This window comes from Anoplopoma fimbria, chromosome 2 (assembly GCF_027596085.1).
Source record: "Anoplopoma fimbria isolate UVic2021 breed Golden Eagle Sablefish chromosome 2, Afim_UVic_2022, whole genome shotgun sequence".
In the NCBI taxonomy this organism is placed as follows: domain Eukaryota; kingdom Metazoa; phylum Chordata; class Actinopteri; order Perciformes; family Anoplopomatidae; genus Anoplopoma; species Anoplopoma fimbria.
The window spans coordinates 4485748-4512168 of NC_072450.1; the positions used below are offsets into that span (position 1 = coordinate 4485748).

General features: G+C 37.4%; 1 protein-coding gene across 1 annotated transcript; it reads left to right on the forward strand.

Moving 5' to 3' along the window:
• Positions 1-1139: 1139 nt before the first annotated feature.
• On the forward strand, positions 1140-26190 carry LOC129103342 (CD151 antigen-like). The gene is made up of 8 exons (XM_054613774.1): positions 1140-1319; positions 6326-6410; positions 11073-11264; positions 19163-19237; positions 22489-22593; positions 24233-24391; positions 24743-24829; positions 24922-26190. Exons 2-8 carry the CDS (start codon positions 6327-6329, stop codon positions 24979-24981), a joined length of 762 nt encoding a protein of 253 aa, XP_054469749.1. The 5' UTR covers positions 1140-1319; position 6326; the 3' UTR covers positions 24982-26190.
• Positions 26191-26421: the final 231 nt, after the last annotated feature.

Sequence of the window (26421 nt, forward strand, 5' to 3'; positions counted from 1 at the left end):
TATTGAACCTAGCTTTATTCAATGTGCACATTTCTTTTCATATATTTGCATATTTAAACATAACATCTGAGAAAACTTGCATTATTAGTATAATTAATCAACTAGGGAGGTTGTTATGTGATTTTTATTACTATTTGTGTTACCTTATTCACATGTAGTGTCTCCCCTTAATCAATATAATTATGATTTGGACATTCTTTAACACTTACAGTACCAGTCAAAAGTTTGGACACACCTTCTCATTCAATGGTTTTTCTTTATTTTTTATTTTTTTCTACATTGTAGATTAATATTGAAGACATCCAAACTATGAAGGAACACATATGGAATTATGTGGTAAACAAACAAATGCTCAACAAACCAGAATATGTTTTATATTTTAGATTCTTCAAAGTAGTTGAATGAGAAGGTGTGTCCAAACTTTTGACTGATACTGTATATATATATAAAATAAACAATATATATAAAAATAAAAATAAAGAGAAACCATTGAATGAGAAGGTGTGTCCAAACTTTTGACTGGTACTGTATATATATAAAATAAAAAATATATAAATTAAAAATAAAAATAAAGAAAAACCAGTGAATGAGAAGGTGTGTCCAAACTTTTGACTGGTACTGTATATAAAATAAAAATATATAGAATATATAGAATAAAAATAAAGAAAAACCATTGAATGATAAGGTGAGTGTATATATATATATATATAAAAAATAAAAATATATATAAAATAAAAATAAAAATAAAGAAAACCCATTGAATGAGAAGGTGTCCAAACTTTTGACTGGTACTATATATATATATATATATATATATATATATAATATATATATATATATATAAATATAAAAATAAAAAAAAACCAGTATATATAAAATAAAATAAAAATAAAGAAAAACCATTGAATGAGAAGGTGTATATATATATATATATATATATATATTCAATATGCACATTTATTTTCATATATTTGTATATTTAAACATAACATCTCAGAAAATGTAAATAGTTAATATAATTTTTATTACTATTTATATATAATTATGATGTGGACATTCTGTTAACATATATGTGTATTTTCTGTTATTTCCCTCTGTGTTTGTCTGCTCCACATAAGCGTTGCCCCGGGGCAGAAAAAACAGAAGCACCGGGAAACATGGAAGGTGGGCCGGGGTGGAGCCAGAGCAGCAGCCGCCAGAGACAGCCTCTCCGTGGGCTGAAGCACTCTGACTCCTCCGTGTGTGTGAGCGGCGGTGGACGAGAGCAGACGGCTTATAAAGGGGGACATTGTCACAGGAGACCAAAAGCAAACTGACAGGTAGGTTTACGTTGGAGCCGTTGGTGTCGCAGTGACCATAAAAGGAAGCGCTAACGTCCTTTGTGTCTTTTTTTATTTTTACGACAGTTAGCAACGGTTAGCATTAGCTTACAACCGTACAAAAAAAATAAAAAAAAATAAAAAGGTGATGGTGACGTTAACACTGTGGTTTAAAAACACGATGGAGGTTATTAAAACAAGGTTATTAAATAGTTAATGTGAGCTTAAACACCTTTTTTAATTAAAACTACAAAAAAAAAAAGACGTAAAGTAGTTTCCAGTAGTTTTTTTTTAACAGATTCGCCGTTGCTACGACGGTTGGGGGGGGGTTCAGCTAGTTTTAACGTACAGAACGTCACGTCACCGTTGCTATTGACAACCGAGTTTTGCAGATTCGCCGTTGCTACGACGGTTGGGGGGGTTCAGCTAGTTTTAACGTATAGAACGTCACGTCACTCGCCGTTGCTAGTGACAACCGCGTTCTACGGCGTCGTCGTGACGTAGCAGATCAGTTAAATCTGTGCACAGTCAATAAATCAGTGGCACAGATGTGATTAATGGGGATTAAAAAGTGACTTTAAATGAGAAAAACACTATTTTTATGAAATGTGATAATCAGAGTAAAATACACATATTTAAATCTTTCTTTTGTTGTAATAAAAGTAGTGTTTTTTTACAGCAGAAGGGGCCCATCTCTGCAAATATTATATATAAATCAGTTTTTCTTATGGATTGTTCACCCCAGAATCAAAAATACATGTTTTTCCTCTAACCTGTAGTGATACTTAACAATCTAGATGGTTTTTGGTTAGATAACCTAAAAAAATACAGTTAAAAAACTCAACAGAAATGTCTCTTTCCACAAAAATCATGCCCCTTTTTACTACTTTAATAATCCTAAAACCTTGAAAGTCATGATTTCTGGAAAGAGACATTGCTGTTGAGTTGTTTTAATGTATTTATTTGTGTTTTTTGCACCACAGGCCGTAGTGTCAAACTGTCCCATTATATTTGACACAAGACATATGTCCAATATCTATAAAACATGGCAACTCGAACCAAAACAATGTAGACTGATGAATAACACGGCTTTATTTTGGAGTAATAATGAAAAATCATTAAGGAAGACTTTATTTAGCTCTTTGTCTGCTAGTTAAATTGACCAGGATCTGTGTCTTACTACCTCAACTAAACAATTTATTTTGGGAAACATTGAGGAGATTACATTCAAAAAAGTTATTGCAACTCAAGTTTTAAAGAAGATACTTGTTGTCGTGGCTAAATATTGACAATGTGCAGGACTCTACTTTTGCATAAATTACATTTTATGGCAAATCAGTTATTTCAGTTGCAGATGTAAAGTAGACTTTATTTATAGTCTGGTGTGGACACTCAACTAAAATAATTGGATTATTGAAGTGAATGGAATTTTCCTGTAGTGTAAATATATTCAGATTGTCTAAAGTAGGCCTGCAACTATTGTTTTGTCTATAAAATGGAAGGAGACAGTGAAACATGTCCATCATAGTTTCCAAGAATCCAAAATCACATCTTCAGATGTCTCATTTTGTACAACCAACAGTTGAAAAACAGCAATAAATCACATTGCAGAAGCTAAAACCAGACTCAAAACGTTGAATCAAATATCAAAATAGTTGCCAATTAATTTACAGCATCCTGGTTTACAAAAATACAAAATGTATAAGCATCAGTGCACTGCTTCTGGTTATGCTTTATTTTAAATGTAATCTAACTTATTGCTCATTGATCATTTTAAATGACAGGTAGAAATAACAATGCCAACTTAAAGCTTTTGTTAAATCTGTGGTTGATAATATAACAGCCTACAACCGGTCGTTTGTGCTCCAAACTACTGTAATTTAGCCTTTTCTCCCAACAAGCCTGAAATAACCATCGACCTTCACTAAACCTACAACGTCTCGAGCACTTAAATAAATCAGTTTGCTTTTACTGGACCTGTTCCAAGTATTTCACCACTGTAACGTCTTAGGGCTGACTAGACAGCCATTATCTTTCTCAATCTAATTCATGCTGAGTGTGTCAGACAGGGGTCATACGTATCTCTGCTTGTGAGGCAACAATCTTGTTTAATGTGCCCTTGAGATATGATATCACGTCTTGGTTTAATCTAGAGCTAATATATATAATTATAGATGTGAAATTAAGTTGCTCTTCAAGCGGGCGGAAATCTCCGACTCTGAAATGTGAAGCCAATGTTGAAGTGTCTTAAAGCTGCATTCTCTCTAATGTCCATCAGGGGGCGACTCCTCTGGTTGTATAGAAGTCTATGAGAAAATGACTCACAAAAATATGAGGAGAGGAGTGAAACATGACTTCTAAGATTCATTTCAGTAAGAAGCACCGAGTGTAATCACCAAGCTTTCATTTTTGCTACTTTCCTGTAAATGGAAGTTTAAAAAAATGATGAAATCTGATTAAATATTCAGCAGTTTAAATCACTTCAGACTTTTGGTCACTTTTGGATAAATTTGGTAATTATGGCTCTGTGTTATTTTGCCAGCTGCATCGTTAAGAATTCGCTCCATTTCTGATTCTCTGCTATGACTGGCCTCTTTTCTACAGCAACGTTGGGTCGTTTTAGTTAAAACATAATATATTTTCTGTGCTGAGGAACATCTGGGATATCATTTAAAGATAATTATGAAATGGGAATTAACAGCTGTGAAAACACTTATGATACACTGCTGGTGGTGAACAGGCTGCAAACTCCTGTGCGGAAGTGCCTTAAACCTGCATTCTCTCTACTGACCATCAGGGGGCGACTCCTCTGGTTGGATAAGATAAGATAAGATAATCCTTTATTAGTCCCGCAGCGGGGAAATTTGCAGGCTTACAACAGCGTAGAGTAAAGTGCACACGAGACATAGAAGAAGACAAGATAAAAAATAAAAAAAAAATAAAATAAAACAAGTATTATAAATAAGCAATAAAAAAAACAGTAGAAAAAACAACAATAACTGAAATATTATATTTACAGACAGAGAAAAAAACAAAACTATTTTAACTATTTTAACTTTTCTAACTATTATTGCACAAGAGAATAGAATAGAAGTCTATGAGAAAATGACTCTACTTCTCTCTTGATTTATTCCCTCAGTAAACATTGTAAACATGAGTTTATGGTCTCAATCTCTAGTTTCAAGTCTTCTTCAATACAGCATGATGTTCATTTAGTAAATGATGCTCCATTTAGAGTCAAACAGACCATAAAGTGGAGAATGCTTTAGGGCGGGGCTACCTTGTGAGTGACAGCTTGCTTCCACTTGATTTCTAGTCTGGGAGTTGTCAGTGTTTGCTTTTCCTGTAGTGTTTTCCAAACCGTTTAAATAGCTAACTTTCTCTCTTGACTCAGCTGTTTCCTATCCGGCTCTAAGCAGTAAAATAAGGAGTTGTGTCTGTGAGGTGTTGTTTGAGTTTAATTAACAAGGTCGTGCTAAGTGGTGCCGATATAACAGATGGTCATCAGACGGATCCCAGACGTACTCGCTCACTCATGCAATGCACTCATCCGAGCAGTAGACATGGGTGTGGGGGGGTGAGGACGGGAGAGTCAGGGAGTCAGGAGGGGGAGAAGGGTTTGATAAGAGGCCGTCGGTGGAGGGCGAGTCTGGGCTTGAAGCGCAAGTGAGCCAAGAAAATTGTGGGGTTTAAACAAAAAAAGAAAGATGTGAGACTCTCGGAGCAAAGATTATTACATGAAGGCAGCAAGTAGCAAGTGTTGTTCTGTGATTGGATCTATAAGTCTTGCAAAACTCGTCGTTTTTGTGGTGAACACATGTTTGATACGGTGTCAGTTACTGAAGTCTAAACACAGAGATTGTTGGGATAAGATGTTTTCATTCCTGCTTTAAGAAAACTAGTTCTTCAATTGATTTATGAAACACTTACTTGCTTAAATATAAATATTAATTTGCTGTTCAAAGAAGATCTTTTTTGGCGCTAGAAGCGTTGGATGTTGGTACCAGGCAGCAAGTGAAGCGGGTGGTTTTAATTTCCAGCCTTTGGCCGACTCTCAGCTCCTACTCAGTGCTTAGTCATGGATCTCTCTGCATACACATGTAATAACTCAGCTCACTGATTCTGCCTACACTGCTCGTCTAATGCTTACTCCCCCGGGTTCTGCATTAGCCCCGTAGCATCTCATGTGTTAAAAGCAAGGCACCATAAAAAGGAAGGTTGGCTTCAATTTCAAGCTCTAATTCTGTATCCTGTGAGCCAACAAGTAGCCTGCGTTGTACTTCATTTAAAGGGGCAGTGTGTAGGAATTAGATTTTTTTTAATTGTATCGCTTTTGCATTTATTTTTAAGCAAAAAATGGCAAATATCCTCTTGCTTCAGCCGATCACAAGTGACGGTTTGCCGCTTTTCTTTGTCATATGACATATATCTAGGTTTTGGACTATTGGTCAAACAAATAATGCAAATTGACACAAAGGCCAAACTTTTGTTGTTGTTTTCTTTACATTTTATCGACTGTTTATCAAGCAAATGATAATAGTTAGTTGCAGCCCTAATTTAATTTGATATTCTTGAGTTAATAACCTTCAACAAACTAGTGCAACTTTTTTTTAACATAATCTGTTATCTCTTAAATCTCTTGGGGTCAAACTTAAATCTTAAAGTAGGGCATCGAACTTCAAAAACAGACCAAAATGTGTCTGTTGCACTGAGTATCAAAAACTGACAAGTGCTGAAATCAGGCACCAAAAGGTGGTACTGTTACTGATTAGTACTGTTCTTTATTTATTCTTTATTTGTTGAGACAAATGTTTTTGTATTTTATGTGGGAAACATTTTTGTGCATCTTTTTCTGTTATACTAAAATAAGAATTATATCATATTTCTCAAAGTTAGGTATCAAAGAGAGTATTGTTTTGGTACAGGCACCAAAAGTACTAAACTACTACTGCATTGGCACTGTTACTAAACAAATGTCCTGACCTGGAATCTTCTGTCTTTTGCAGAATGGGGGCCTATGAGGAGAAAAAAGAAACATGTGGGACCATCTGCCTGAAATACCTCCTGTTCACCTTCAACTTTCTCTTTTGGGTAAGTTTCCATTCTGGCATATTTCCCCTTGTACTAGGGATCTCAATGCCAAAGTGTTTGTGTTGGTCTGAAGTGCTTCTCAAGCACCTGCATGCTTTTTTGAAATGCAGGTGTTTCTTAAAACATTTATGAGCTGGGTACATAACTTTTCATACAATTCTTTTTGTTTGATAGGTTGGCCGTCAGTTTTATTGGTTATAATTACATTTTACTCAACAAGATAATGGATGAGATCTTGGAACACATCGAGGCTAAAAAAGTAGAAAAAAATACAAGTATACAAGTTGTAAACAAACCCTCAGGTTGGTCAAACGTAATGTGTTTTGAGGAGAAAACGAAGGAGAAAAATACATTAACTTCTCAAGACTCTCCATTGTGAATATGCATCTTAGTTCACAGACCTGGTTCAGATTTCCTGGGACATTTCAGTTGCATTTGCTCGAGTTTTCCCTCATAAAAAGTGTTTTAGATAATCTGGAAAATATTTTTTTACAACCTGCATGATTGTCTGACCTCTCTAAATTCATTATAGTGTTTTTTTTCGTGTCCCCAGATCTCAGCAATTACTAATTATTTTAGTATTTAATCACAGTAGACAACTGAAATTATGGTTTTATTTTACAACAAAAGTACAGTAACACACATGCACACAATATGTCCTCGTATTGACGTTGTCATTTAGCTTTTTACATGGCACAAATAGCAGATGAAGCTCTTTTCCTGAACGCTTCAACAAAGCCAGCAGATAAATGTCTGCTGCTTTTCCAGTTCACTGAATCAAAGCCAAGTTGCATTCTTTTACAGAGGACACAGAAGATGCATTCAAAGCCTGATATCTCCCACCCAAAAAACTTTCCAGTATCAGGAACGTGGTGTTCCAGGATACAAATAACTTATCTCATAATTCGGATGTTCCGTGTGAAACAAGGGAAACGTAAAGGAGGAGCGTCTCTGTCGTTCTCACTCGTTCTCAGTGTGAAATCACACTCACAGCTCTGCTCATAGGTGATGATCGTCTGCCTGCCGAACAGTCAGATCTCCCTCAGACCGGCAGACGAACATTACTGAACCTTTTCAGTGCCACATGCAAAAGTTACAAACATATGGGTAGTTTATATTTCATCTCGTTGGCTGGTATTGATGGCTGCATCCCTGCACCACTTTATACTATTACTATAAGAGTTTCCAGACTTCTTTCCTTCCCTTTGTCCTCTTCTGACAACAATTCATAATTTAACTTAATAGCTATTTGAGGAAATATATTTATCTTTGTGGAGCAAAGTGTTTTACAATCTAACATGCATAATTAATGATTTTAGACTTAAAGAATTTTAGACTAGAAGCAGGAAGTCCCAGTGCTGTTGCCTCTAGTCCGATCAAATCACTTGGTCGGAACTTACTGTTATAAGATAAGATAAGATAAGATAATCCTTTATTAGTCCCGCAGCGGGGACATTTACAATATGTACAATAAGTCAGTAGACTTGGTGATATATTTAAATGTACATTTATGGATTTGTTTGCCATGTTGACCCTGGATTAACCAATTTGCCAAAATCTTGATAATAAACCCAGTTTGGGTTAATTTCAATGTTTTATTTTGAAGTAGGTTTTTACAGCTTCCATTTTTTCTTTTGTAGGCTTTAAATTGAAACTATTTACAATTTTGAGATCAATGAAACGCTTTCAGAACACAATCTACATTTCAGCCACTTCATGCACCAGCAGCTATGTTCCAGATCAGTGTGCCTTTAAGAGGGAGAATGACCTTGTGAACTAATTTGTGAATGTAAACAAACGTCGTAATCTTGAAGGATAAGGAGGTCAGTTTGAGTAAACAATGCGGTGCGTCGCCATTTCAACAAAGCGTCATGGTAGCAGCAGTGTTTGTGATAATGGCATCAGTGATAATTTACTCTTGCATTGCATTAGAACTAAGTGTACAAGACAGAAAAGCAAAACACTTATGTTTATACGTTTGTTGCATGAAGACACTGAAGATAAACCAGATGACATATTATAGCGTTTGGGGTTATTTTGGACATCATTTTAACACTTCGGAGCAAATAAGCTATTAATAATAATAATATTAAACTTATTTTTTTGTCAAGAAAAAGAAATAAAGTGACATGAACATTACACATAGACTTTTTAAATGTTGCAGTTGTACCTCTAGCTGCCACTGGAGGTCGCCAACGTTTGAATTTCCCCCGTGTAGCTTTCAAATACACTGAGACAAGATTCACTGTTTCCTTTGGTTCATTGAGTTTTAACAGCAAGTTAAGCTACAGAAAGCGTCATGATCACTGAACCCCATTTCACTGGAGTCTTTTCTGTGGATAGCAAGATGTGAGATGCTTTACTTTAAAAAAGAACAGAAAATTACACAATTTACAATTAAACTATGACGTTTAAACAATTTTAAAATGTTTTTATTGCGTAAAATGTCTTTTTGATTCAAGTTCTGATGATGTTCTGTGATTTAAAAAAAAAAAATGAACTAGAATATAAATAATAATAATATTTCTAATAAATTACACTCTTAAGTGCATTACACATATTAGTTAAAACAATAAGCCGGTCTGTTACATTTAGATAATAAACACGTTTACAGATTTATATCTTACGTTTACATCATAATCGTTCAGACATTCTTTAGGCCTTAAACAGAAACCAATATTTGCCAGTTTTTTTGCCTTTTTCAATTTAACTTCTATACAGATTTAGACAAAACATCATAATATTTTATATGATTTTATATTTTATATATGTTGGCACTTTAGGCCAGACACTGTAATAGAGTTCAATAGGTGTTACTTTACTTCAAATTTAATTTAAAGAGCAGCTTACTTTAAGCAGGATTTGTTGACAAAGTCACAGCTAAAGATTTGATCCGAGCTCCCAGAAGAATATCTCGAGAACTTCTGCCTTTAGAGACGACTTAATGCTTCATCTTCCCCCTGCAGGATGAGAATCTCATATCTGTAAAACACAGAGGAATCTTACAAACCATATAAATGTCATCCAGCTTTACGAATAATCATATGAATGTTTAGCATTTATAGTGTGTGAGTAAATAATCTTTGGAAGGTGCATCTTAGATTTTCTTTGTTTTTGTGATATGTGGGCTCATCAATAAACGACTGTAATGTCAAACGTCAGGCTGTTTAGTGGGATTGATAGTTCATTAATGTTCTATGACCCATGGGGTTTTTTTTTGGTTTAGAAACTCTGATATAATATTTCAGTGTCACTGATTGGTAACTATTGACTATTGTCTGGCCCGTGACTATTTTAGTCTTCATGAGCAAACCCATTGAGAATCACTGACAGTAAAAAAAGCAGAAAGAGTGCAAATCTAAAATGATTTGTATCAATACATATATATCATTTTAGTCCTACTTTTTTTTACTGCAACTGCTGCTCAAGATAAATAAAGTTTTATCTTATTTTTTTAAGTTAGTGGGTGTGTGTAGTCTGCTGAGTTATCTGGTAAAACAAAACACACTAAAATAATAAACTTATAGAGTTTTATGACACAAGCTAATTCCTGATCCCGCTCTGTAACCAGTAAACCGCTGTGGTTACCATTTTAAAATAGTAATTCTGAGTAAGTATTGTGTAGAAATATCTCTGCCATCACTGTTGTTCTGTGTGTTTTCCTGCCACGCTGTCTCCAGGTGTGGCTTCAGTCTGACTCAGCGTCTAGCTTCTTGTGGACGTCGTCTTCCCTTTCTTTAATTATTAATTAAATCTAAATTAAGCCGGCTGTTAAATTGACTGCTTTGGCGCGATGACAGACGCTGCTTCACCATCTGCTGACTCGTCATAGTGACATCGCATTGATTTAATTTTAAACAGTTACCCGAGATAATGCAGAAGATGTCGCACTATGAAAGCTTAATGCTGGATTGAAGGATTGATTTTTCTTTTTTTTTTTTAATGCTGGCTTAGTCCATCCTTCAGGTTTAAGGATTCACTTAATACTATAATAATACTTCAGGCTTTAAAACATATGCTTTATCTGTAAGGTTAAAGTCCTGCATCTCCAAACATTTAAAATATGCCTTTTAAGAGGAAAAAACAATGAATTTCTCAATTAATTGTTTTAAAATGTAAAACAAAAAGGGAAAAAAATGCGTTTCGCAATTTATTAGATTCCACAATGAGGTCTTAAATTTGCCTTATTTGTCCAACCACCAGTTCAAACACAAAAATATAACATTTACTGCAATAAGTGACACATAAGAGCAGCAAATCCTCTCATTTTAGAAGTTGAAATCAGAGAATAATTTGGCATTTTTTGCTTGAAAAATGAAACACAATAGTTGCAGATATATTTTCTGTCAATCAAATTCACCTTTTGTTTATTTTTTTCAATCAAAACTGTGATGTGTGACCTGAGCAGCACAAACTGATTCCAGATTAGATTATCTGTTTTTTATTAGATCACATTGAACCATTGACGGGCATTCATTTTGTCTCCTTCGTCACTTTGAAGCCAACTTGGGTGATAAATCATTTAAACGTCTTTGTGATTCTCAGGTTTTGTCTCCTTCTATATTGAACAGTGTTCTGTTTTGTTTCTGGGACCAGAGTCTCGGTTCTTTTCGTCCCGTTCACCACCAGAGACCGGACTCTAATCATGTGCTCTCCTCTCAGTTGGCGGGCGGCGGTGTGATGGCGGTGGGCGTTTGGACCTTGGTCGAGAAGAGCGACTACATCAGCCTTCTCTCCTCCAAGACCTACGCCGCCTCCGCCTACATACTGGTTCTGGCTGGAGCCATCGTCATGGTAACAGGCGTGCTGGGCTGCTGTGCCACCTTCAAGGAGCAGAGGAGGCTCCTGAGAGTGGTAAGAGATCAACGTCAGAGGGATGATAGATAGATAGAAGATGGATGGTTTTTTTCCACCCCATCACCACCACAACTCTTTGGAGGACATCTTTATCTTAATGACACATTTTTAGTTTGCCTCATGGCTCTGAAAAAATGGAAGAACAACAAACGCCTAATGCTTAAAAAAACAGTCATAAGATAGAATTAAAACATTTAACAACTCCAGCATAAAAAATATGAGTGTTTAGTTTTTGAGTCTGTTGAGTTAACTTTAATGCCATTATGACAAATATTTGAACTCGCCTTGGTGAGCGGAGAGAGACAGGACAGCATACTGAATAACAAAACCATTGTATAAATAAGACATTCTCAAATCCATGAAATACCAAGTTAAGCTGGAAACCGAATATATCTTACAGTTCCAGAGTTTAACCATTCAGGAGTCGATTCTCCTCGGGGGAATGTACTTTTTTTTTCAGGCAATGTACTCTTCTCAAAAAGTACTCCACCTCCCAGGGTACAAACACAGTAAAACACTGGTTCTCTATCTTCTTATTATGCTGCCTGTTAATGTGTTTGACATGAAGCACACTTTCCCTTCTGTCTCCAGCCAGATGGCTAACGAGGATGTTGATGTAATATGTGGTGAAAATATAAAAATGTGAAGCCACAAAAGACTTAGAAATTAACATTCATTGCAGAAGTATGTGAGTGAGTGAAACGTTGCTGGAGGCATTATGCTTTCAGGGTTTTCCGTCCGTCTGTCCGGTTTGTCCTCACGAATGAGAAATCTCAGAAACACCTCGCAGGAATTTCTTCAAATATGCCACAAACGTCCACCGTGACTCAAGGACGACCTGATAAGAATCAGGCGTTCAGGGGTCACTGTGACCTCATGTTTGAGCCATTCTCATGGATGCGATAACTTAGGAACGCCTCAAAGAAATCGCTCCACTGTTACCTCACAAACACAAGAATGAATATGCTAATTGTGACAATTTCACAAAATGTCAAATAAGATTAATTGATGAAGTGATGACATTTTGGACAGACACGGATGTAAACTGCAACATGACTGGTTAGAGACATACAAGGCGATAATTGAATTTTTTTTACGATTAAGGCAATGGATTGCATATTCTTCACTAGAATATAAATCAATTTATCTGAGATCGTTCTTGGCATCAGAATGGATTGTGTGTTTCCTTTGTTGAACAAACCAAAAAGCAAATGACTTCCAGAAGTAATCAGTTGTTAGAAGACGTTGTGGTGCCACAAACCCCACGGCCAAGGTGTCAGTCTGGATCGGGTTCAGTTCAGACAAAAGAAAAACTTCTTACAGTCGGAGCTGAGTGCCCATATTTGATGTGGCGCACACACAAACACAGCACAGGGTTCTGCCAACAAAGACCTGCATGGCACTAAATATGCACTAGTGCACAAACACAGAAACACTGTACTGTTCACACACTGCTCAGGCCAACATCTATCAACATATTTCAACAGGGTAAATGTACGCCAAGGATTTTTCCAGAACAAAGTTATGGCACATCATTGTTAACTTCTCACAAAAAAAGTGTTGTTCTTTCTCATACTTCAATGCTCATTTTATTACTTGAAACAACAAAAATGTTTGAACAAAGACACAAAAAACATATTTGTAATCGCGTATTCTTAAAGGTTTACACAAAGTAAACAATAGTTAGAAAATAAAGTATTCAGTCCAAGACAAGTGGAAGTGCAGTTTTACTCTCAATTTATTTTATATAATGTTAATAAAATTCAGAGTACATTTAAAGGGTAAAATTGCAAATCCAGTGTCATTTGACTTAAAACTCGATATCCTACTTTCTGTATGAGCAGATATCTTTAAAGACACTTGTAAGAATAATATTAATGAATTTTATTTATATAGCACGCTTTAATATACAATCGTAATCTCAAGTTCATTCACATACAAGGTAAAAACAATTATAGTTTGATGTTGAAAGTAAAAAATGTACTTAAAAGAACCCTTTCAATATTAGAGTTAAAATAGTATAAATGCAGTCAAACTTTAGATACACTAATTTAAAAGGTAAACCTATATAAGGAAGAATTAGTTGTAAAAGACATGTTCATGATAGTATAAATATGACATAAAAAATAAATAAAGATTGCTTTCTTTCCACTCTGAATACTGAGGAAACCAGGCTTTAAAACATCATTGAAAAGTCTTTAGATCTCTCTGTACTCAATAAAGGAAGTCACCTCTAGATGTATTAGTCAGCACTTGCGTACGCCACCTCTTGTCCTGCGAGTACGGTCTAGTTTTGAAGCGCTCGGTGCATCCGGAGGAGCTGAGATTAGGTCGATGACTCACAGCGAAAGAACAAACTCGTCGGAGAGCACAGATGACATGGAGATTGTTAAAGAGGGCAGACATGAGGGCAGGTTAAATAAAGAGGGGAGATAAAGTGATTGTTTTCCTGTATGTGGTGAGCTTCCTGGTACCTGCTGGGAGGACATGAGAGCAGCTGTGATTGGCTACGCTGTCCTGTAACCTAAAGGTCACAAGTTCAAACCACACACACACACACACACACACACACACACACAAAAAAAAAAAAAAAAAAAAAAGCTCAGCCAGGATATCTGTGGCTTTAAAGCTTAAATAAACCATCTGCTGTTGGCTTCAGATTAAAGGGTAAAGGCCGTATCAGACTCTCTGTAAAGCTGTTGGTGATGTTTGTAGAAAGTACGAGCGAGGTCAGTGAGACAAAGAGGAAAACTCTCCCACGGGAAAAGGTGTGTGTGTGTGTGTGTGTGTGTGTGTGTGTGTGTGTGTGTGTGTGTGTGTGTGTGTGTGTGTGTGTGTGTGTGTGTGTGTGTGTGTGTGTGTCTTCAAACACACAGCCCTTATTGTTTTGTAGATACAGCACGGCGTATTGACTCAGGGAGAGGAGGGAGAAACCTTTTCCTTCCAAATGATCCAGACGGAAAGCAATGCTGGCTGAGGCTGGATCCACCTGTGGAGAAACTGACTTCATACAGTTTTTCATCAGACTTATAACAAGTCTGAGTTTGTCTTTGTCCTTTAGTTTTCTCTACAAACCTCTTTCTGTCTTTCTCACTTCATCTGTTTGTCTTTACCGTCTTTCTCTTCCTTCTCTGTCTCTCCCATTTTTTTTTATCAAAAACGATTCATCTGAAATAAAGTTACACATTCTATTTATTATAATTTTAGCCTTTTATTATCTCCACTTTCAGGACTAGTAACATCTGCGCGTTAGTCCATGAGTAGGCGTTTTCATCTGTGTCTGACCACGGACAATCTCTCAACATCTTGTGTGGTCAGCTGTAGCGTTTAACAGCTTTTATTGCTGCTTTTATTCTGCCATTGACTGTCTGCTGACTGAGCCGATTGTGGGTTGTATTCGTTTATTCACCCAGTACAGCCGTGGTCGTCGCAGACACACCTGGCTGAGCTCTGCCCTCCACTGACTGCACCTTTTCCTGGTTTGTAATCGGGAGTGAACTAACAATTGTTTAGTCAATAAATTGATTAATCATTTATTCTATGAAACGTCGAACAAAGGTAGTGGAAGGAAATGTCCGTCACATTTCCTGGAACCCAAGATGACTAAATGTAATTTAGTGTAATTTGACTGCAATTGGTGATTTATTTTATAATCAATCAAGCTATTGAAATGGAGAAAGACTCAACAGGAACACTCATTCTGCTTTCTTTCTTTCAGTGCATCTCAGCGTCTTTATCTTCTGTCCATTCCACTGTATTTATTTTTTTCCATCTTACTAAATGTGGTGTTTTTACTTTCTTTCTATTCATTTTCGATTCATAAAAGGCAACAGGCTGGCGGAGCTACAAGCAGAGGCAAAAGTTATAGAAGTTCTCCTCTTCATCGTTCATTTTCTGTCGTCTGCTCAGCTCGCAGTCAGAGTCCTTCATGACTTAGTTATGATCATCGCTCATTTCTGAGGATATAATATATAATATAATATATTAGGCTTCAACAAGGGAAGAAGAGATGCATGAGAAGGTCTGGGTACAGTGTTGTGTTATAAATAATAGTACATTAATACATTTATGTAGTTTAATAAATATAATTTATTTATGGTGTTTAATAAATAGTCAGGTTGGGTATCTGTTCTGTCTGTGAGCGTAAATTACTGTGTGATGAAAATAGTCCATGTCTCCTAAAAAGGTGCTTTAGTTGATATAAGATATTGTTCATGCTCAGTTTGAAATCTGTGCACACCTTCTGTGTGCGTGTGTGTGTGTGTGTGTGTGTGTGTGTGTGTGTGTGTGTGTGTGTGTGTGTGTGTGTGTGTGTGTGTGTGTGTGTGTGTGTGTGTGTGTGTGTGCGTCTGTGTTTTTGAATGCATGGTGCATCTTGAGGAGTTGAGATCACAGCCATGAATCACAGAGAAGGAATGAACTTGTCATGAGGGAGGGGGGGATCGCAGAAGAATAACAAAGATAGAGAACATAATGGAGCTGTGTGGGAGTGCACAAGTGTGTGTGTGTGTTGTGCTGGCTTTGTGTCGCACATCAAAATAAGCAAATTCCTGGACCGATATCTTGTTGCTTTACCTTTTTAAACTCCTCACAATGTTTTCATCCAGAAGCTTTTGTTTATGAATTTTCAAATCCAAATCCATAAAAATACAGCTAACTTCTCCCGCTTTTAAATTAACCTACAAAAACATCAATGCACTCTTATTCAACATAATGGAAAAGATCATTATTAGGGGTAAAAACATGTTTTAATCTTGTGTCCTAATTAAGCACAATTATTGGTTTTAACTGGAATAAACCTGTGGCAAAAAATAACTCTAGAATAACAAAACATGTGAATCTCTCGACTCACATATTGTGACTCTACTGAATCAACTCAACTTCTAAAAGCACAATGTAAATAAAGATAATTAATTAATTTGTTCATTCATTAAAGATGCATTGTTTAGTATTTGGCCCATCTAGTGGTGAGATTACAGATTGCAACCAGCTGAAACTACGGTTGCAGAAGTGAAGAACGCAAACGTCCCAATTTAGAGCCAGTGTTTGGTTTGTCCATTCTGGGCTACTGTAGAAAGATGGCGGTCAGCTCCGCTTCTTAATGTGTTTTTGTCATCTATAGTGTTGCTATATAAGACGGCTCTCCGGTCTGTACTTGGAGAGGAAACAACCATTCTGTCTGAGCGCACACAGTCATGTAGATCATCTTGAAGAGGCTAGTGGTCGTTAAATGAACACGCATAGCGAATAGCAACCTGGACTTGTTTGTGCAGCCGACTCCTATGGAAAAGCTCTGCATGCATCCAACCGTTATCTGTCTGATTAAAGTCACCTTCAGCGAGACTCTGAACTCCTGTAGCTCAGTAATTGTAAAGGCAGCAGTACACTTCTAATGAAGTCTGAAATAGAAACACGAGAAAACACCGAGCTGCATACAAATGTCTCTGCAGCTAAACGTTGTTCCTCTGTGTACTCTGGATGCTGGAGGAGAGAAGGTACAGTACCAGTCAAAAGTTTGGACACACCTTCTCATTCAATGGTTTTTCTTTATTTTTTTTTCTTTATTTTTTCTACATTGTAGATTAATATGGAAGACATCCAAACTATGAAGGAACACATATGGAATTATGTGGTAAACAAACAAATGCTCAACAAACCAGAATATGTTTTATATTTTAGATTCTTCAAAGTAGTTGAATGAGAAGGTGTGTCCAAACTTTTGACTGGTACTGTACAAAAACTCTGGAGAAAAAGCAGCAGATGTTCAAACAACCCCTCAGCAAGATGAGTGTAACGTTGTCATGTTGGACATTTTGTAGTTTCAGCCAGGAAGTCTGAAGCCAATGCAGAGCTGTAAAAACAAAACAAAAAAATGGTTTTGTACATATGAAGCTGCTGAGAGTCGTTTTGGCAGTAATTACACTGTGCCCTTCGGCCGCCCGGGAGAAGAATGGCAGCTCAGATGTAGAGAGAGAGAGAGAGCCTGAGATCATAAAGAGTCCTCTGGAGTGGCTGCAGTCAGTAATTCAGCCAACAACAGGTTCTCTGTCACACCCTGAACACATCACAGTCCACGTGGGATCAGCTCCAGAAGCATGCTTTTGTGTGTTTGTGTGAAAGAGAAAGCCGAGGCAAAGACTACAAGTCTGAAAATCTGTCCTTCCTTTATCCCAGTTGTCCTTGTTTTTAAGATACAGCTGCAGAGATTTTTTGCACAGATGTTTGCAAGACATAAACTCAGTTAGTTACCTCGGATGAGAAACAAAAGTGAGATCACATCCTAATGTGTATTTGTATTGCTTTTATATACAACTCTGTTAAGCTTCAACCCCTTAAACTCCAATGTTCTGCCTTAAGGAACAAAACTAATCGTCTGATAAACATAAATGTCGTGTTGTTTTTACACAAAGAGAACAATTCTGTCAAATATTGTTATTAAAGAGTTGTTAGAAAGACACTTCAAAAGACGGAGTAATATACAGTGAAATTCTTAATATCAAACATAACTTTACCGGAAGACTTTACCAGAAATGTTATTATGATAATTGACGATAGATTATAGATATTAAAATCAAAAATGTTTTTATGAAAACCTATGTATGTGCTGCAATTTCCCCCTTTATAAGTCAGCAAATGTAATTTCTCATTTTGGAATTTGAGTTCTTATGAGAGGTTTTATAAAGGGACTCTGGTGCTTAGAGACATTACCACTTTTGACCACAGGGGGCGCCAACATCAACACAACATTAAAGTGCCTTGTAGTAGCTTTAAGTGTGAGGTTTTGTAGAGCACAGAATCTTGATTTAAAGAATTTGATATAACTGGACCATATCCTCATACACCTTGTTTTTCTTCCTTTAGTTGAGTCTTTTTCTTTGTATTCAGTATTTTTCTCTGTTGCCAGGCGTCTGAAACCATCAACAAAAACATCTAAATGCATCTCAGATTCTGTTCATTCAGACTCCGAGCCGCCCAAAGCTCTAATCAGCCCGAGCTATCAAATCAAAGACTAAGTCCACTTTACTGGCCTGATTTTCTATCTCCGATAGCAGCAGGCCAGAGGAATTTAGGTCAAGGTTTTTGGGTCTGATAATATCTCTTCTTGTGCTTAATTCTGCAGAAACTTCCGCAGACCTTCCCTCCAACTCCCCTGGGCCTGGTCACGAATCAGATCATAGCGATCATAAAACTCTGAACAGCAAACCTCTCTTTAAAGGCTCACAGTGTGAGATGTGCCAACGAGCAATAACTCCCAGTTTTTGCTGTTTCAGCCTTTTTTAATAAACCTACCTTTGAGCAAAACATGAATATATAAAACCATAAAGTTGTGTGGCCTCGTTTAACGGGCTGGCACAGATGTACGTGTTATATGCACAACTATGAATTCAATCCACAACATCAGCCCTGCAGTAAATCCTACTCTTGTGAAGAGTTCCTTCTCTGTTTGGGGTTGTGGTTGACTTGACAGTTTACATGTTTTTTCTGTTATATACATTTTTCTTTGTCTTCTCCATGTTGAATTTAAATCATCTGCTTTAATTCAATATTTTAAAGTCCTGCCACAAGTTACCGTCGAAATTTGAGACACCCTTTTTTCCGTACTAGAATATACTACACAATAAAACTGCTCATAACCAGGTCGGTGGATTATCTTGAGTAACCAGGTCATGAGTTCAGAAAAATAGACATTTCTGTCGAGTTTCAAATGAAAAAAAGGCAGACATCTCTACGGCCGATATCTCCAAAACTAGGCAACTCACACCAAACCAATCTAGATTGATAAATAGCGCTACAGATGGAGGGATAAATATGTATTTTTGATTCTGGGCTTAACTGTTGCTTCCTCACATTTCCATCCACTAACTGTTTTTTCTTCTTGTGTCCTGTGTCTCCAGTACTTTGTCCTGCTGCTGTGCATCTTCCTGTTGGAGATCCTGGCCGGCGTCCTGGCTTATATCTACTATCAGCAGGTAACCCCCCAAAAAATATATTTTGCAATGCACCCTGGGAAGATTGTATGTGTGGAATGACGACATTTCTTTTTAAAGTAATAATATAGTCGTAGCTGATTTGTGTTGGCAGATTACAAAAGGGAATCTCATGAGTACTGTTTCTTTGTCTTCTGGGATACATATTTATTCTAAACTTTCCAGTTTATTGTCACTGAAGCCCAAAAAGAAACCATCCTGTTTGAACACAAATCATCCATAAATCATAAAACCATCATCTTAATCTGAGCATTTAATCAAAAGCGTTGTAATAAAACACAGACAAGCGTTTGTGCTGCGCTGTGACTTCTAACCACGACGAAACCGGCATGGTCGGATCAGATTGCCAGGATTAAATATGAAACAGCCCATTAAAAATACAAATATGAGACGGACCTTATTACTTTCGGTGCATTTAGTCCAAATGGAATGAAAGAAATGCCTCCAGTGGTCCACATGACAAGGCTGAATGCGCTGTCAGAATCATTTAGACCCACTTTATTTGTAATGTTGGATTGAATCACACTGAAACAGAGCTGTTCTCTAGAAAAACAAAACTCTTTAGACACGGTTTGATGACTACAGAGAGTCAAAAAAAATACTACTAAGCACCACAAAATGCACTGAAAGGACACAGTACTGCTTATAAGGGATGTAGTCGATGCAAAAACTAAACTTTAGAGAAGCGTCTTCAGGGTTTTGTAACTGTATGAATAGTATTTTTGCATTTTCGTGTCGTTGATTCATCAGGACCCCCCCGCTGTATGAAGCCTTAAGAGCATGAGAAATAAAAAGGACAATTATAAATCAGGTTAATAGCACGAGGCATAAAGGAAAGTGGCCCTGCTCTACAGCCATAAATGGGTGACAGACTTTTAAATAACAGTTTTTCAAGTAGACTACATCAGAGATTATACTTCAGAAAGCAATTCACCGCGCAATAAAAACTGTGTTAAAAATGTAGTAAAAGGTTGTATTTATGTCATAACTGACCTGCTTTAAGTTTATTTCTCCCCATAAAAAGTTATCTCTTCAATATATATATAAGCAACACTATCAGCTCTTTGTCCACGATACCAGACAGAATCAAGTCATTCAACTGTAACTTCATTTTACTCACCACTTTGGTAAACTCTCTCCTCCAAATAATCCAGACGTTTAACTATCTGTACATGAAATCACATGAAATCACATGACATCAGATCACTCACTTTTGGATCCTCATAACTTCGGGATTATGCATCAAGAGTGACATTTAACAGTATGTTTAACAGGAAGCAACAAACGTAATCATGGCCAGTCATATGATAATAATGTATAAATATGGAAAATATAGAAAAAGAAGACATTTAACAGGATGTGTAACAGGAAGCAACAATTGTCAACCCTGCCAGTCAAATAATAAATATGTATAAATATAGAAAAAAAAGACATTTAACAGGATGTGTAGTGGGAAGCAACAATTGTCAACCTGGCCATTCATATAATAATTATTGTAAATATATAATATAGGAGAAAAAAATGACATTTAACAGTATGTGTAGCGGGACGCAACAAACGTAATCATGGCCAGTCATAAGATAATAATGTATAAATATGGAAAATATAGAAAAAGTCATATAATATTTATTGTAAATATATATAATATAGAATGAAAATGACATTTAACAGGATGTGTAACGGGAAGCAACAATTGTCAACATGGCCAGTCTTATAATAATATATATACAGTACCAGTCAAAAGTTTGGACACACCTTCTCATTCAATGGTTTTTCTTTATTTAAAAAAAAATAATAATTCTACATTGTAGATTAATATTGAAGACATCCAAACTATGAAGGAACACATATGGAATTATGTGGTAAACAAACAAATGCTCAACAAACCAGAATATGTTTTATATTTTAGATTCTTCAAAGTAGTTGAATGAGAAGGTGTGTCCAAACATTTGACTGGTACTGTATATATATATATATAATATAGGACAAAGACATTTAACAGTATTTACATATATATTATAATAATATATCTATGTATGTATGTGTAATATAGAAAAAATGGAACATATTCCAACATGTGATCTTCTTTATCCTCCTCCATCCTGCCTTTATTATATCAGTCTTTATAAACCCACTCTCAGTGGACCTCTGCTAACACTGTCATGACTCTCCATCGTCTCTCCGTCCTCTCCTCCTCTTCCAGCCCGGTGGCTCGTGGCTCAGCAGCAGGACTCGTCTCCGTCTGGAGCTGCTCTCTGCTTTCATTATAACCGCCTCATTCATAAAACACAACTCATCGCCGAGCTTCCCCGGCTGTCGCCTGCTTCCTAAAAACCTCTGACTCCTTCACTCGCTTCAAAGGATGGCTGCATTACTTAAGTGTAGCTTGAATCTCTACTTCCACTCTTCTCTTCTCCCTCTGTTCTATTATTCCACATTTTTTCCTTTCTGATAATCATGTGTAGTGTTTTTAAAGCAGAGTTTATGGTCAACTGAAGACGCTCTGAACTGCGTGAACTCATTTTACTCACCAGAAAATATGCTCGTAAACAGAATTTTAATGTTTTGTGAGTTTTAAATGTAAAAGATGTCAAACACAGGCCATTAAATATGATGTTAATATTGACGCTGTTTCAACCATTGTCAAAACAGGAGATGCTTTAACCTTCCTTTACATGTAGATATCAACGTTTACACGTCACTCTTTCTACTTATTGCGCCATTTTGAATCCCTAACTGCCGCAGCGTTTCCCCCAAACTGTCAACAGGTAAAAATGAAACTCCCCTCCCGTTTTCCTCCGTCCTCTCCTCTCTCTTCTTTGTCTTCACCTCCCGTCTCTCATATCTCTCCCCTCCCCTCCGTTCCTCTCTTCATCATTCGCTCCCTTGATATCTCCTTCACGCTTTGATTTACAGTGGTTTCCCAGCTGGCTCGTTGCCATAGAAACTGAGCCCCCCAGACCTCCCGCTCCTCCACTAAGCGTTTTCCTGCATGCCACTGGTCTAGAGAACAAAACACACACAAAAAAACCTTCCTCTTCCTTCGCCCTCGTCTTCGCCCTCGTGTGCCGCTCTGTTGTTAGAACCTGCCGTCCAATGACGCGTTTAGATTCTTAATCAGTATCTGAGTCAACATCAACAGCTGATCGTATCACCGTGTCATGCTCGGTGCTGCCAGTGAATATAAATATATAATTATACATATATATGTGTGTTTTTGTGTGTGTGAACAGTTGAATGAGGAGCTGAAGCAGAACCTGAGAGAGACCATGAACCAGAAGTATAAACAGAGCACCCACGAGCACGTCACCAGGGCTGTGGACAAACTGCAGCAGGAGGTAAGAAAACCAGGATGGACAGAGGGATGTGTTCAAGGGGTGTCGGGAAAAATCAATACAGTATCACAATACAGTTGTTTATTTTTGTTTATTAACTGGATCCCCATCAGCTGACTTCTTGTTGACCACTAGTCTCCCTTGGGTCCACAGAAAGGACAAAACATAATATATGATATATGATACATGAAAGTCAAAATAGTAAAGTTACAGATACTAAGTACAGACAGATACAAGAACATATAGTATTAGTACAGACCATATATTTTATAATTTGGTCTTTTCATTCATAACTTCTTCATAGAAGGATCAGGAGTCATATGATTAAGTGACATGAACCAAGGTTGAAAAAAGGTATATATATACAGTACCAGTCAAAAGTGTGGACACACCTTCTCATTCAACTACTTTGAAGAATCTAAAATATAAAACATATTCTGGTTTGTTGAGCATTTGTTTGTTTACCACATAATTCCATATGTGTTCCTTCATAGTTTGGATGTCTTCAATATTAATCTACAATGTAGAAAAAAATAAAAATAAAGAAAAACCATTGAATGAGAAGGTGTGTCCAAACGTTTGACTGGTACTATAAATAAAAAATAGTTTTCAATTTATATTACGGCAATACATTTTGCATATTGCAAAATATTTAAAATCACAACATGATCTTATCGTCCCTTAAGTATCCAGATAATATCTTATCTCTGGGCCTTTGGCGACTCCCACTCTACTGGATACAACTACCAGTTTCATAAGATTGACGTTAATTTAATCATATTTTTACCACAAACTTTAAAATAACCTTTAATATTAACTTTATATGAGTGTGTTTTTTCTTTGAAACACTGCTTGTTTGTTAGTCCTTTCATCCGGAGCTCAAAGTCACATGTGGCTCGTTGATTGGTAACCTATCATCCCATCAGATTAGAGATTTTTTCGGTAATGAGGGCGAGTCGGGAACAAATCCGATTCCAGTCCCTCTGTCTTCAGCTAAGCTACGATGGACTTGTCTGCACCCTGTGCTGTAACTCACCCTCTCTGCTGCTTACACAACGGCACACGAAGTAGCGGATAAATCTGAGCAGCAGTGGAGAGGTTTCATTTCTTTAAGTAAGAGAATCCCTCCGATGTCAGACGTCAGCGTTAATTCTTTGGTCTTCTAAACTCTTTCCAAAAATCAATTTGGACTCTTCACATTCACATAAAACCCCAATCCAGAGCCTCTAAAGCTCACTAATTAACATCTCCTTTGTTGAATGTGTGCAAAAAACAAACTATAAAAACGTCGCGGCTTTACAGGCAGTTGTGTTCTGCAGTATTTTTATAATTGGGAGTCGTTGTCAGTCTGCCAACGGAGCCTCCAAGAAGTTCTCCTTTGCTGGAGAAAGGAGAACTTTGCTGTTTCCCTTTGTTTCCAGTCTGTATGCTAAGCTAAGCTAACCGGCCGGTTTCTGTAGCTTCATATTTACTTCGCAGATATCAAAGTAATATCAATCCCCTCGTTTAACTATTGGAAAGAAAAGAGTTTTGTTTGTCTTTACTTTAGTAAATGCAGCCTTCAAATCTTTGATCCTGTTTTATATTCTAAATACTATATACTCTTTTTTTTCTAAACGTGTCTTCCTCTGTCTCCCGTCAGTTCAAGTGCTGCGGCAGCAACAGCTCGTCGGACTGGGCTGAGAGCGTCTGGATTCACTCCGGAGACTCCAAAGGCAGGCTGGTTCCTGACAGCTGCTGTAAGACTCCCACCGATATGTGCGGCCTCAGGGACCACCCGTCCAACATCTACAAGGTGGAGGTGAGAGGCTGAAGGGTGCTGTGGGTGTCAGAGGGGGCCGACTCTTCAGCGGGGGGGTCGGCTGGATCCGTGTTTCTGTTCAGAGGAGGGCGGGATTCAGGTTTCATCCTCGTCACGTTGGGACACGACATGGATGTTACAAAACCGTCTTCACAGTGATAGACACGCACATGTTTTGTTTTAACACATTTCAGTCACGTCTCAGTACGTCTGCATTGAGACCGCGTGGTGTTAAGAGCAGCAGAGACAGACATCTGAAAAAAAAACTATCCATCATAACATTTATTTGCTGAGAGACTCCCACATCAACTGATGCAACATAAACACACTTCTTTGTTTTTTCACATTTAGGGAGGCTGCATCACAAAGCTGGAGAAATTCATCCTGGACCACCTGAAGATCATCGGAGCGGTGGGCGTTGGGATCGCTTGTGTACAGGTGAGCCGAGAAGTCAACAGTCTTTATTAAATATTAAATAAACGTTCACACATCCATCGAGGTGTTACATTCTGTTTTTCCGATCCCCCCAGGTCATCGGGATGGTGTTCACATGTTGCCTATATCGAAATCTAAAGGCAGAGCCGTACTAAGAGGAGCAGCAGGAGAAAAGAAAGAGTGTGTGTCTGTCTGTGAAGGAGGGAACTTCATCAACCGCATGTCGTACTCAAATAGCCCATAGGTTCTTTTCTTTGCCTTGCTCATTGGGGGAAAAAGGAAAAAAAAAATTGGCGAGGGATCAGATTGCACGTCTTGAGGATCTCATTCGGTGGAAGAAAAAAAACCACTACAAGGTTCCTTGAAGTAATTAAGCACTCAAGCTGCAGCTCAAATCCATCTTCAAGATCACAGAGAGAGAGAGAAAGGGAAAGCCTCAGAGAGAAACCGAAGGGAATTTCTAACACAGATTGTGTAAATTAGCGTAGCGCAGCCTCCTCGGGACTACAGCATTGTAGTTTTTCTTCCACTCCCGAGTCTCTTGATGCACATTCTTTTTATTTTCTGGGGGGGGGGTTTGCGGACCAGGCGCTGCACCCGAGAGCGCCTACAAACTGGCACTTTGCAGAAAATGTAAATCCTGGTCTCAGCAGCCTCCATAACAGCCTTTACTTTCCACCTTTCACCAGCCACTCATGCATTTCAAATATTCGTTCCTTTGTGGCCTTTAAAAAAAAACAAAAAAATTTTAAAACTGTTTTTATGTTTTGTAAATGATTATTCACAACCCTCTGAGGTGCTTTCTTTTGAGCTGTTATATTCTTTTCCCTAATGTGTCTCCTTAGTGACATTTCAGCGTTTTTTAATCAACTCTGTCGCCTTTTAAAACACATGCCGCGGCGTACTCAGTATCTGCAGAGAGAAGGGACACAAGTCAGTGCCTTTTCTCAACGGCAGCATTTTAACCCATTAGTTTGACGATACGTAGCAAGCAGTGCCATTAATACTACTCATAAGAAAGCGCTTCATGCTTTTATTTGTTTTTATACATACACAGGATTTCTCCACTGATGCCAAAGTTGTCAACGTAACTCTCTGTACGGACCTTCTGTTTCTCCTCCAGCCTTATTATTCTACTGATGTCTGTATTTTTTTAGATTGTTGTCATAAATGAAGATTTTGTTTACTTTTCTATCGGCCATGAATTTATTATTGTATTTAACTCTGGTAGGGAACGATAGTCGCTCTCTGTCGACGGTGATATTTCCCCGTGTGCCTCAAAGCCAACACTGAATTAACCTGCTGTATTTCTGTCTTTGTGATAATCGAGTTGTTTTTAGTTTGAATAAAACATTGATCACCAACACGCTTTGCTTCCGCTGTGTTTGTGTTCTCCGTAAAAATCTTTAAATATGAAACGCTTCATTTTTTGTGATTTAAAAAAACCCCCAAAAAAACCAACAACTGAGAATTCAACCAAATAACTTCACCGCACTGAACGTCCTTCACCTCACAGTTATCAGGTCGCATCATCCACCCAAAGAAGATGATTATTGTGTAAAGACGAGACATCGGCCCCGTAACCAGTGGCCCTT

Coding starts and splice junctions, on each gene's coding strand:
- LOC129103342 (XM_054613774.1), top strand. CDS start 6,327: ATGGGGGCCTATGAGGAGAAAAAAGAAACATGTGGGACCATCTGCCTG. Junction 6,411..11,072: donor CCTTCAACTTTCTCTTTTGG/GTAAGTTTCCAT, acceptor CTCTCCTCTCAG/TTGGCGGGCGGCGGTGTGAT. Junction 24,392..24,742: donor CCAACATCTACAAGGTGGAG/GTGAGAGGCTGA, acceptor TTTCACATTTAG/GGAGGCTGCATCACAAAGCT.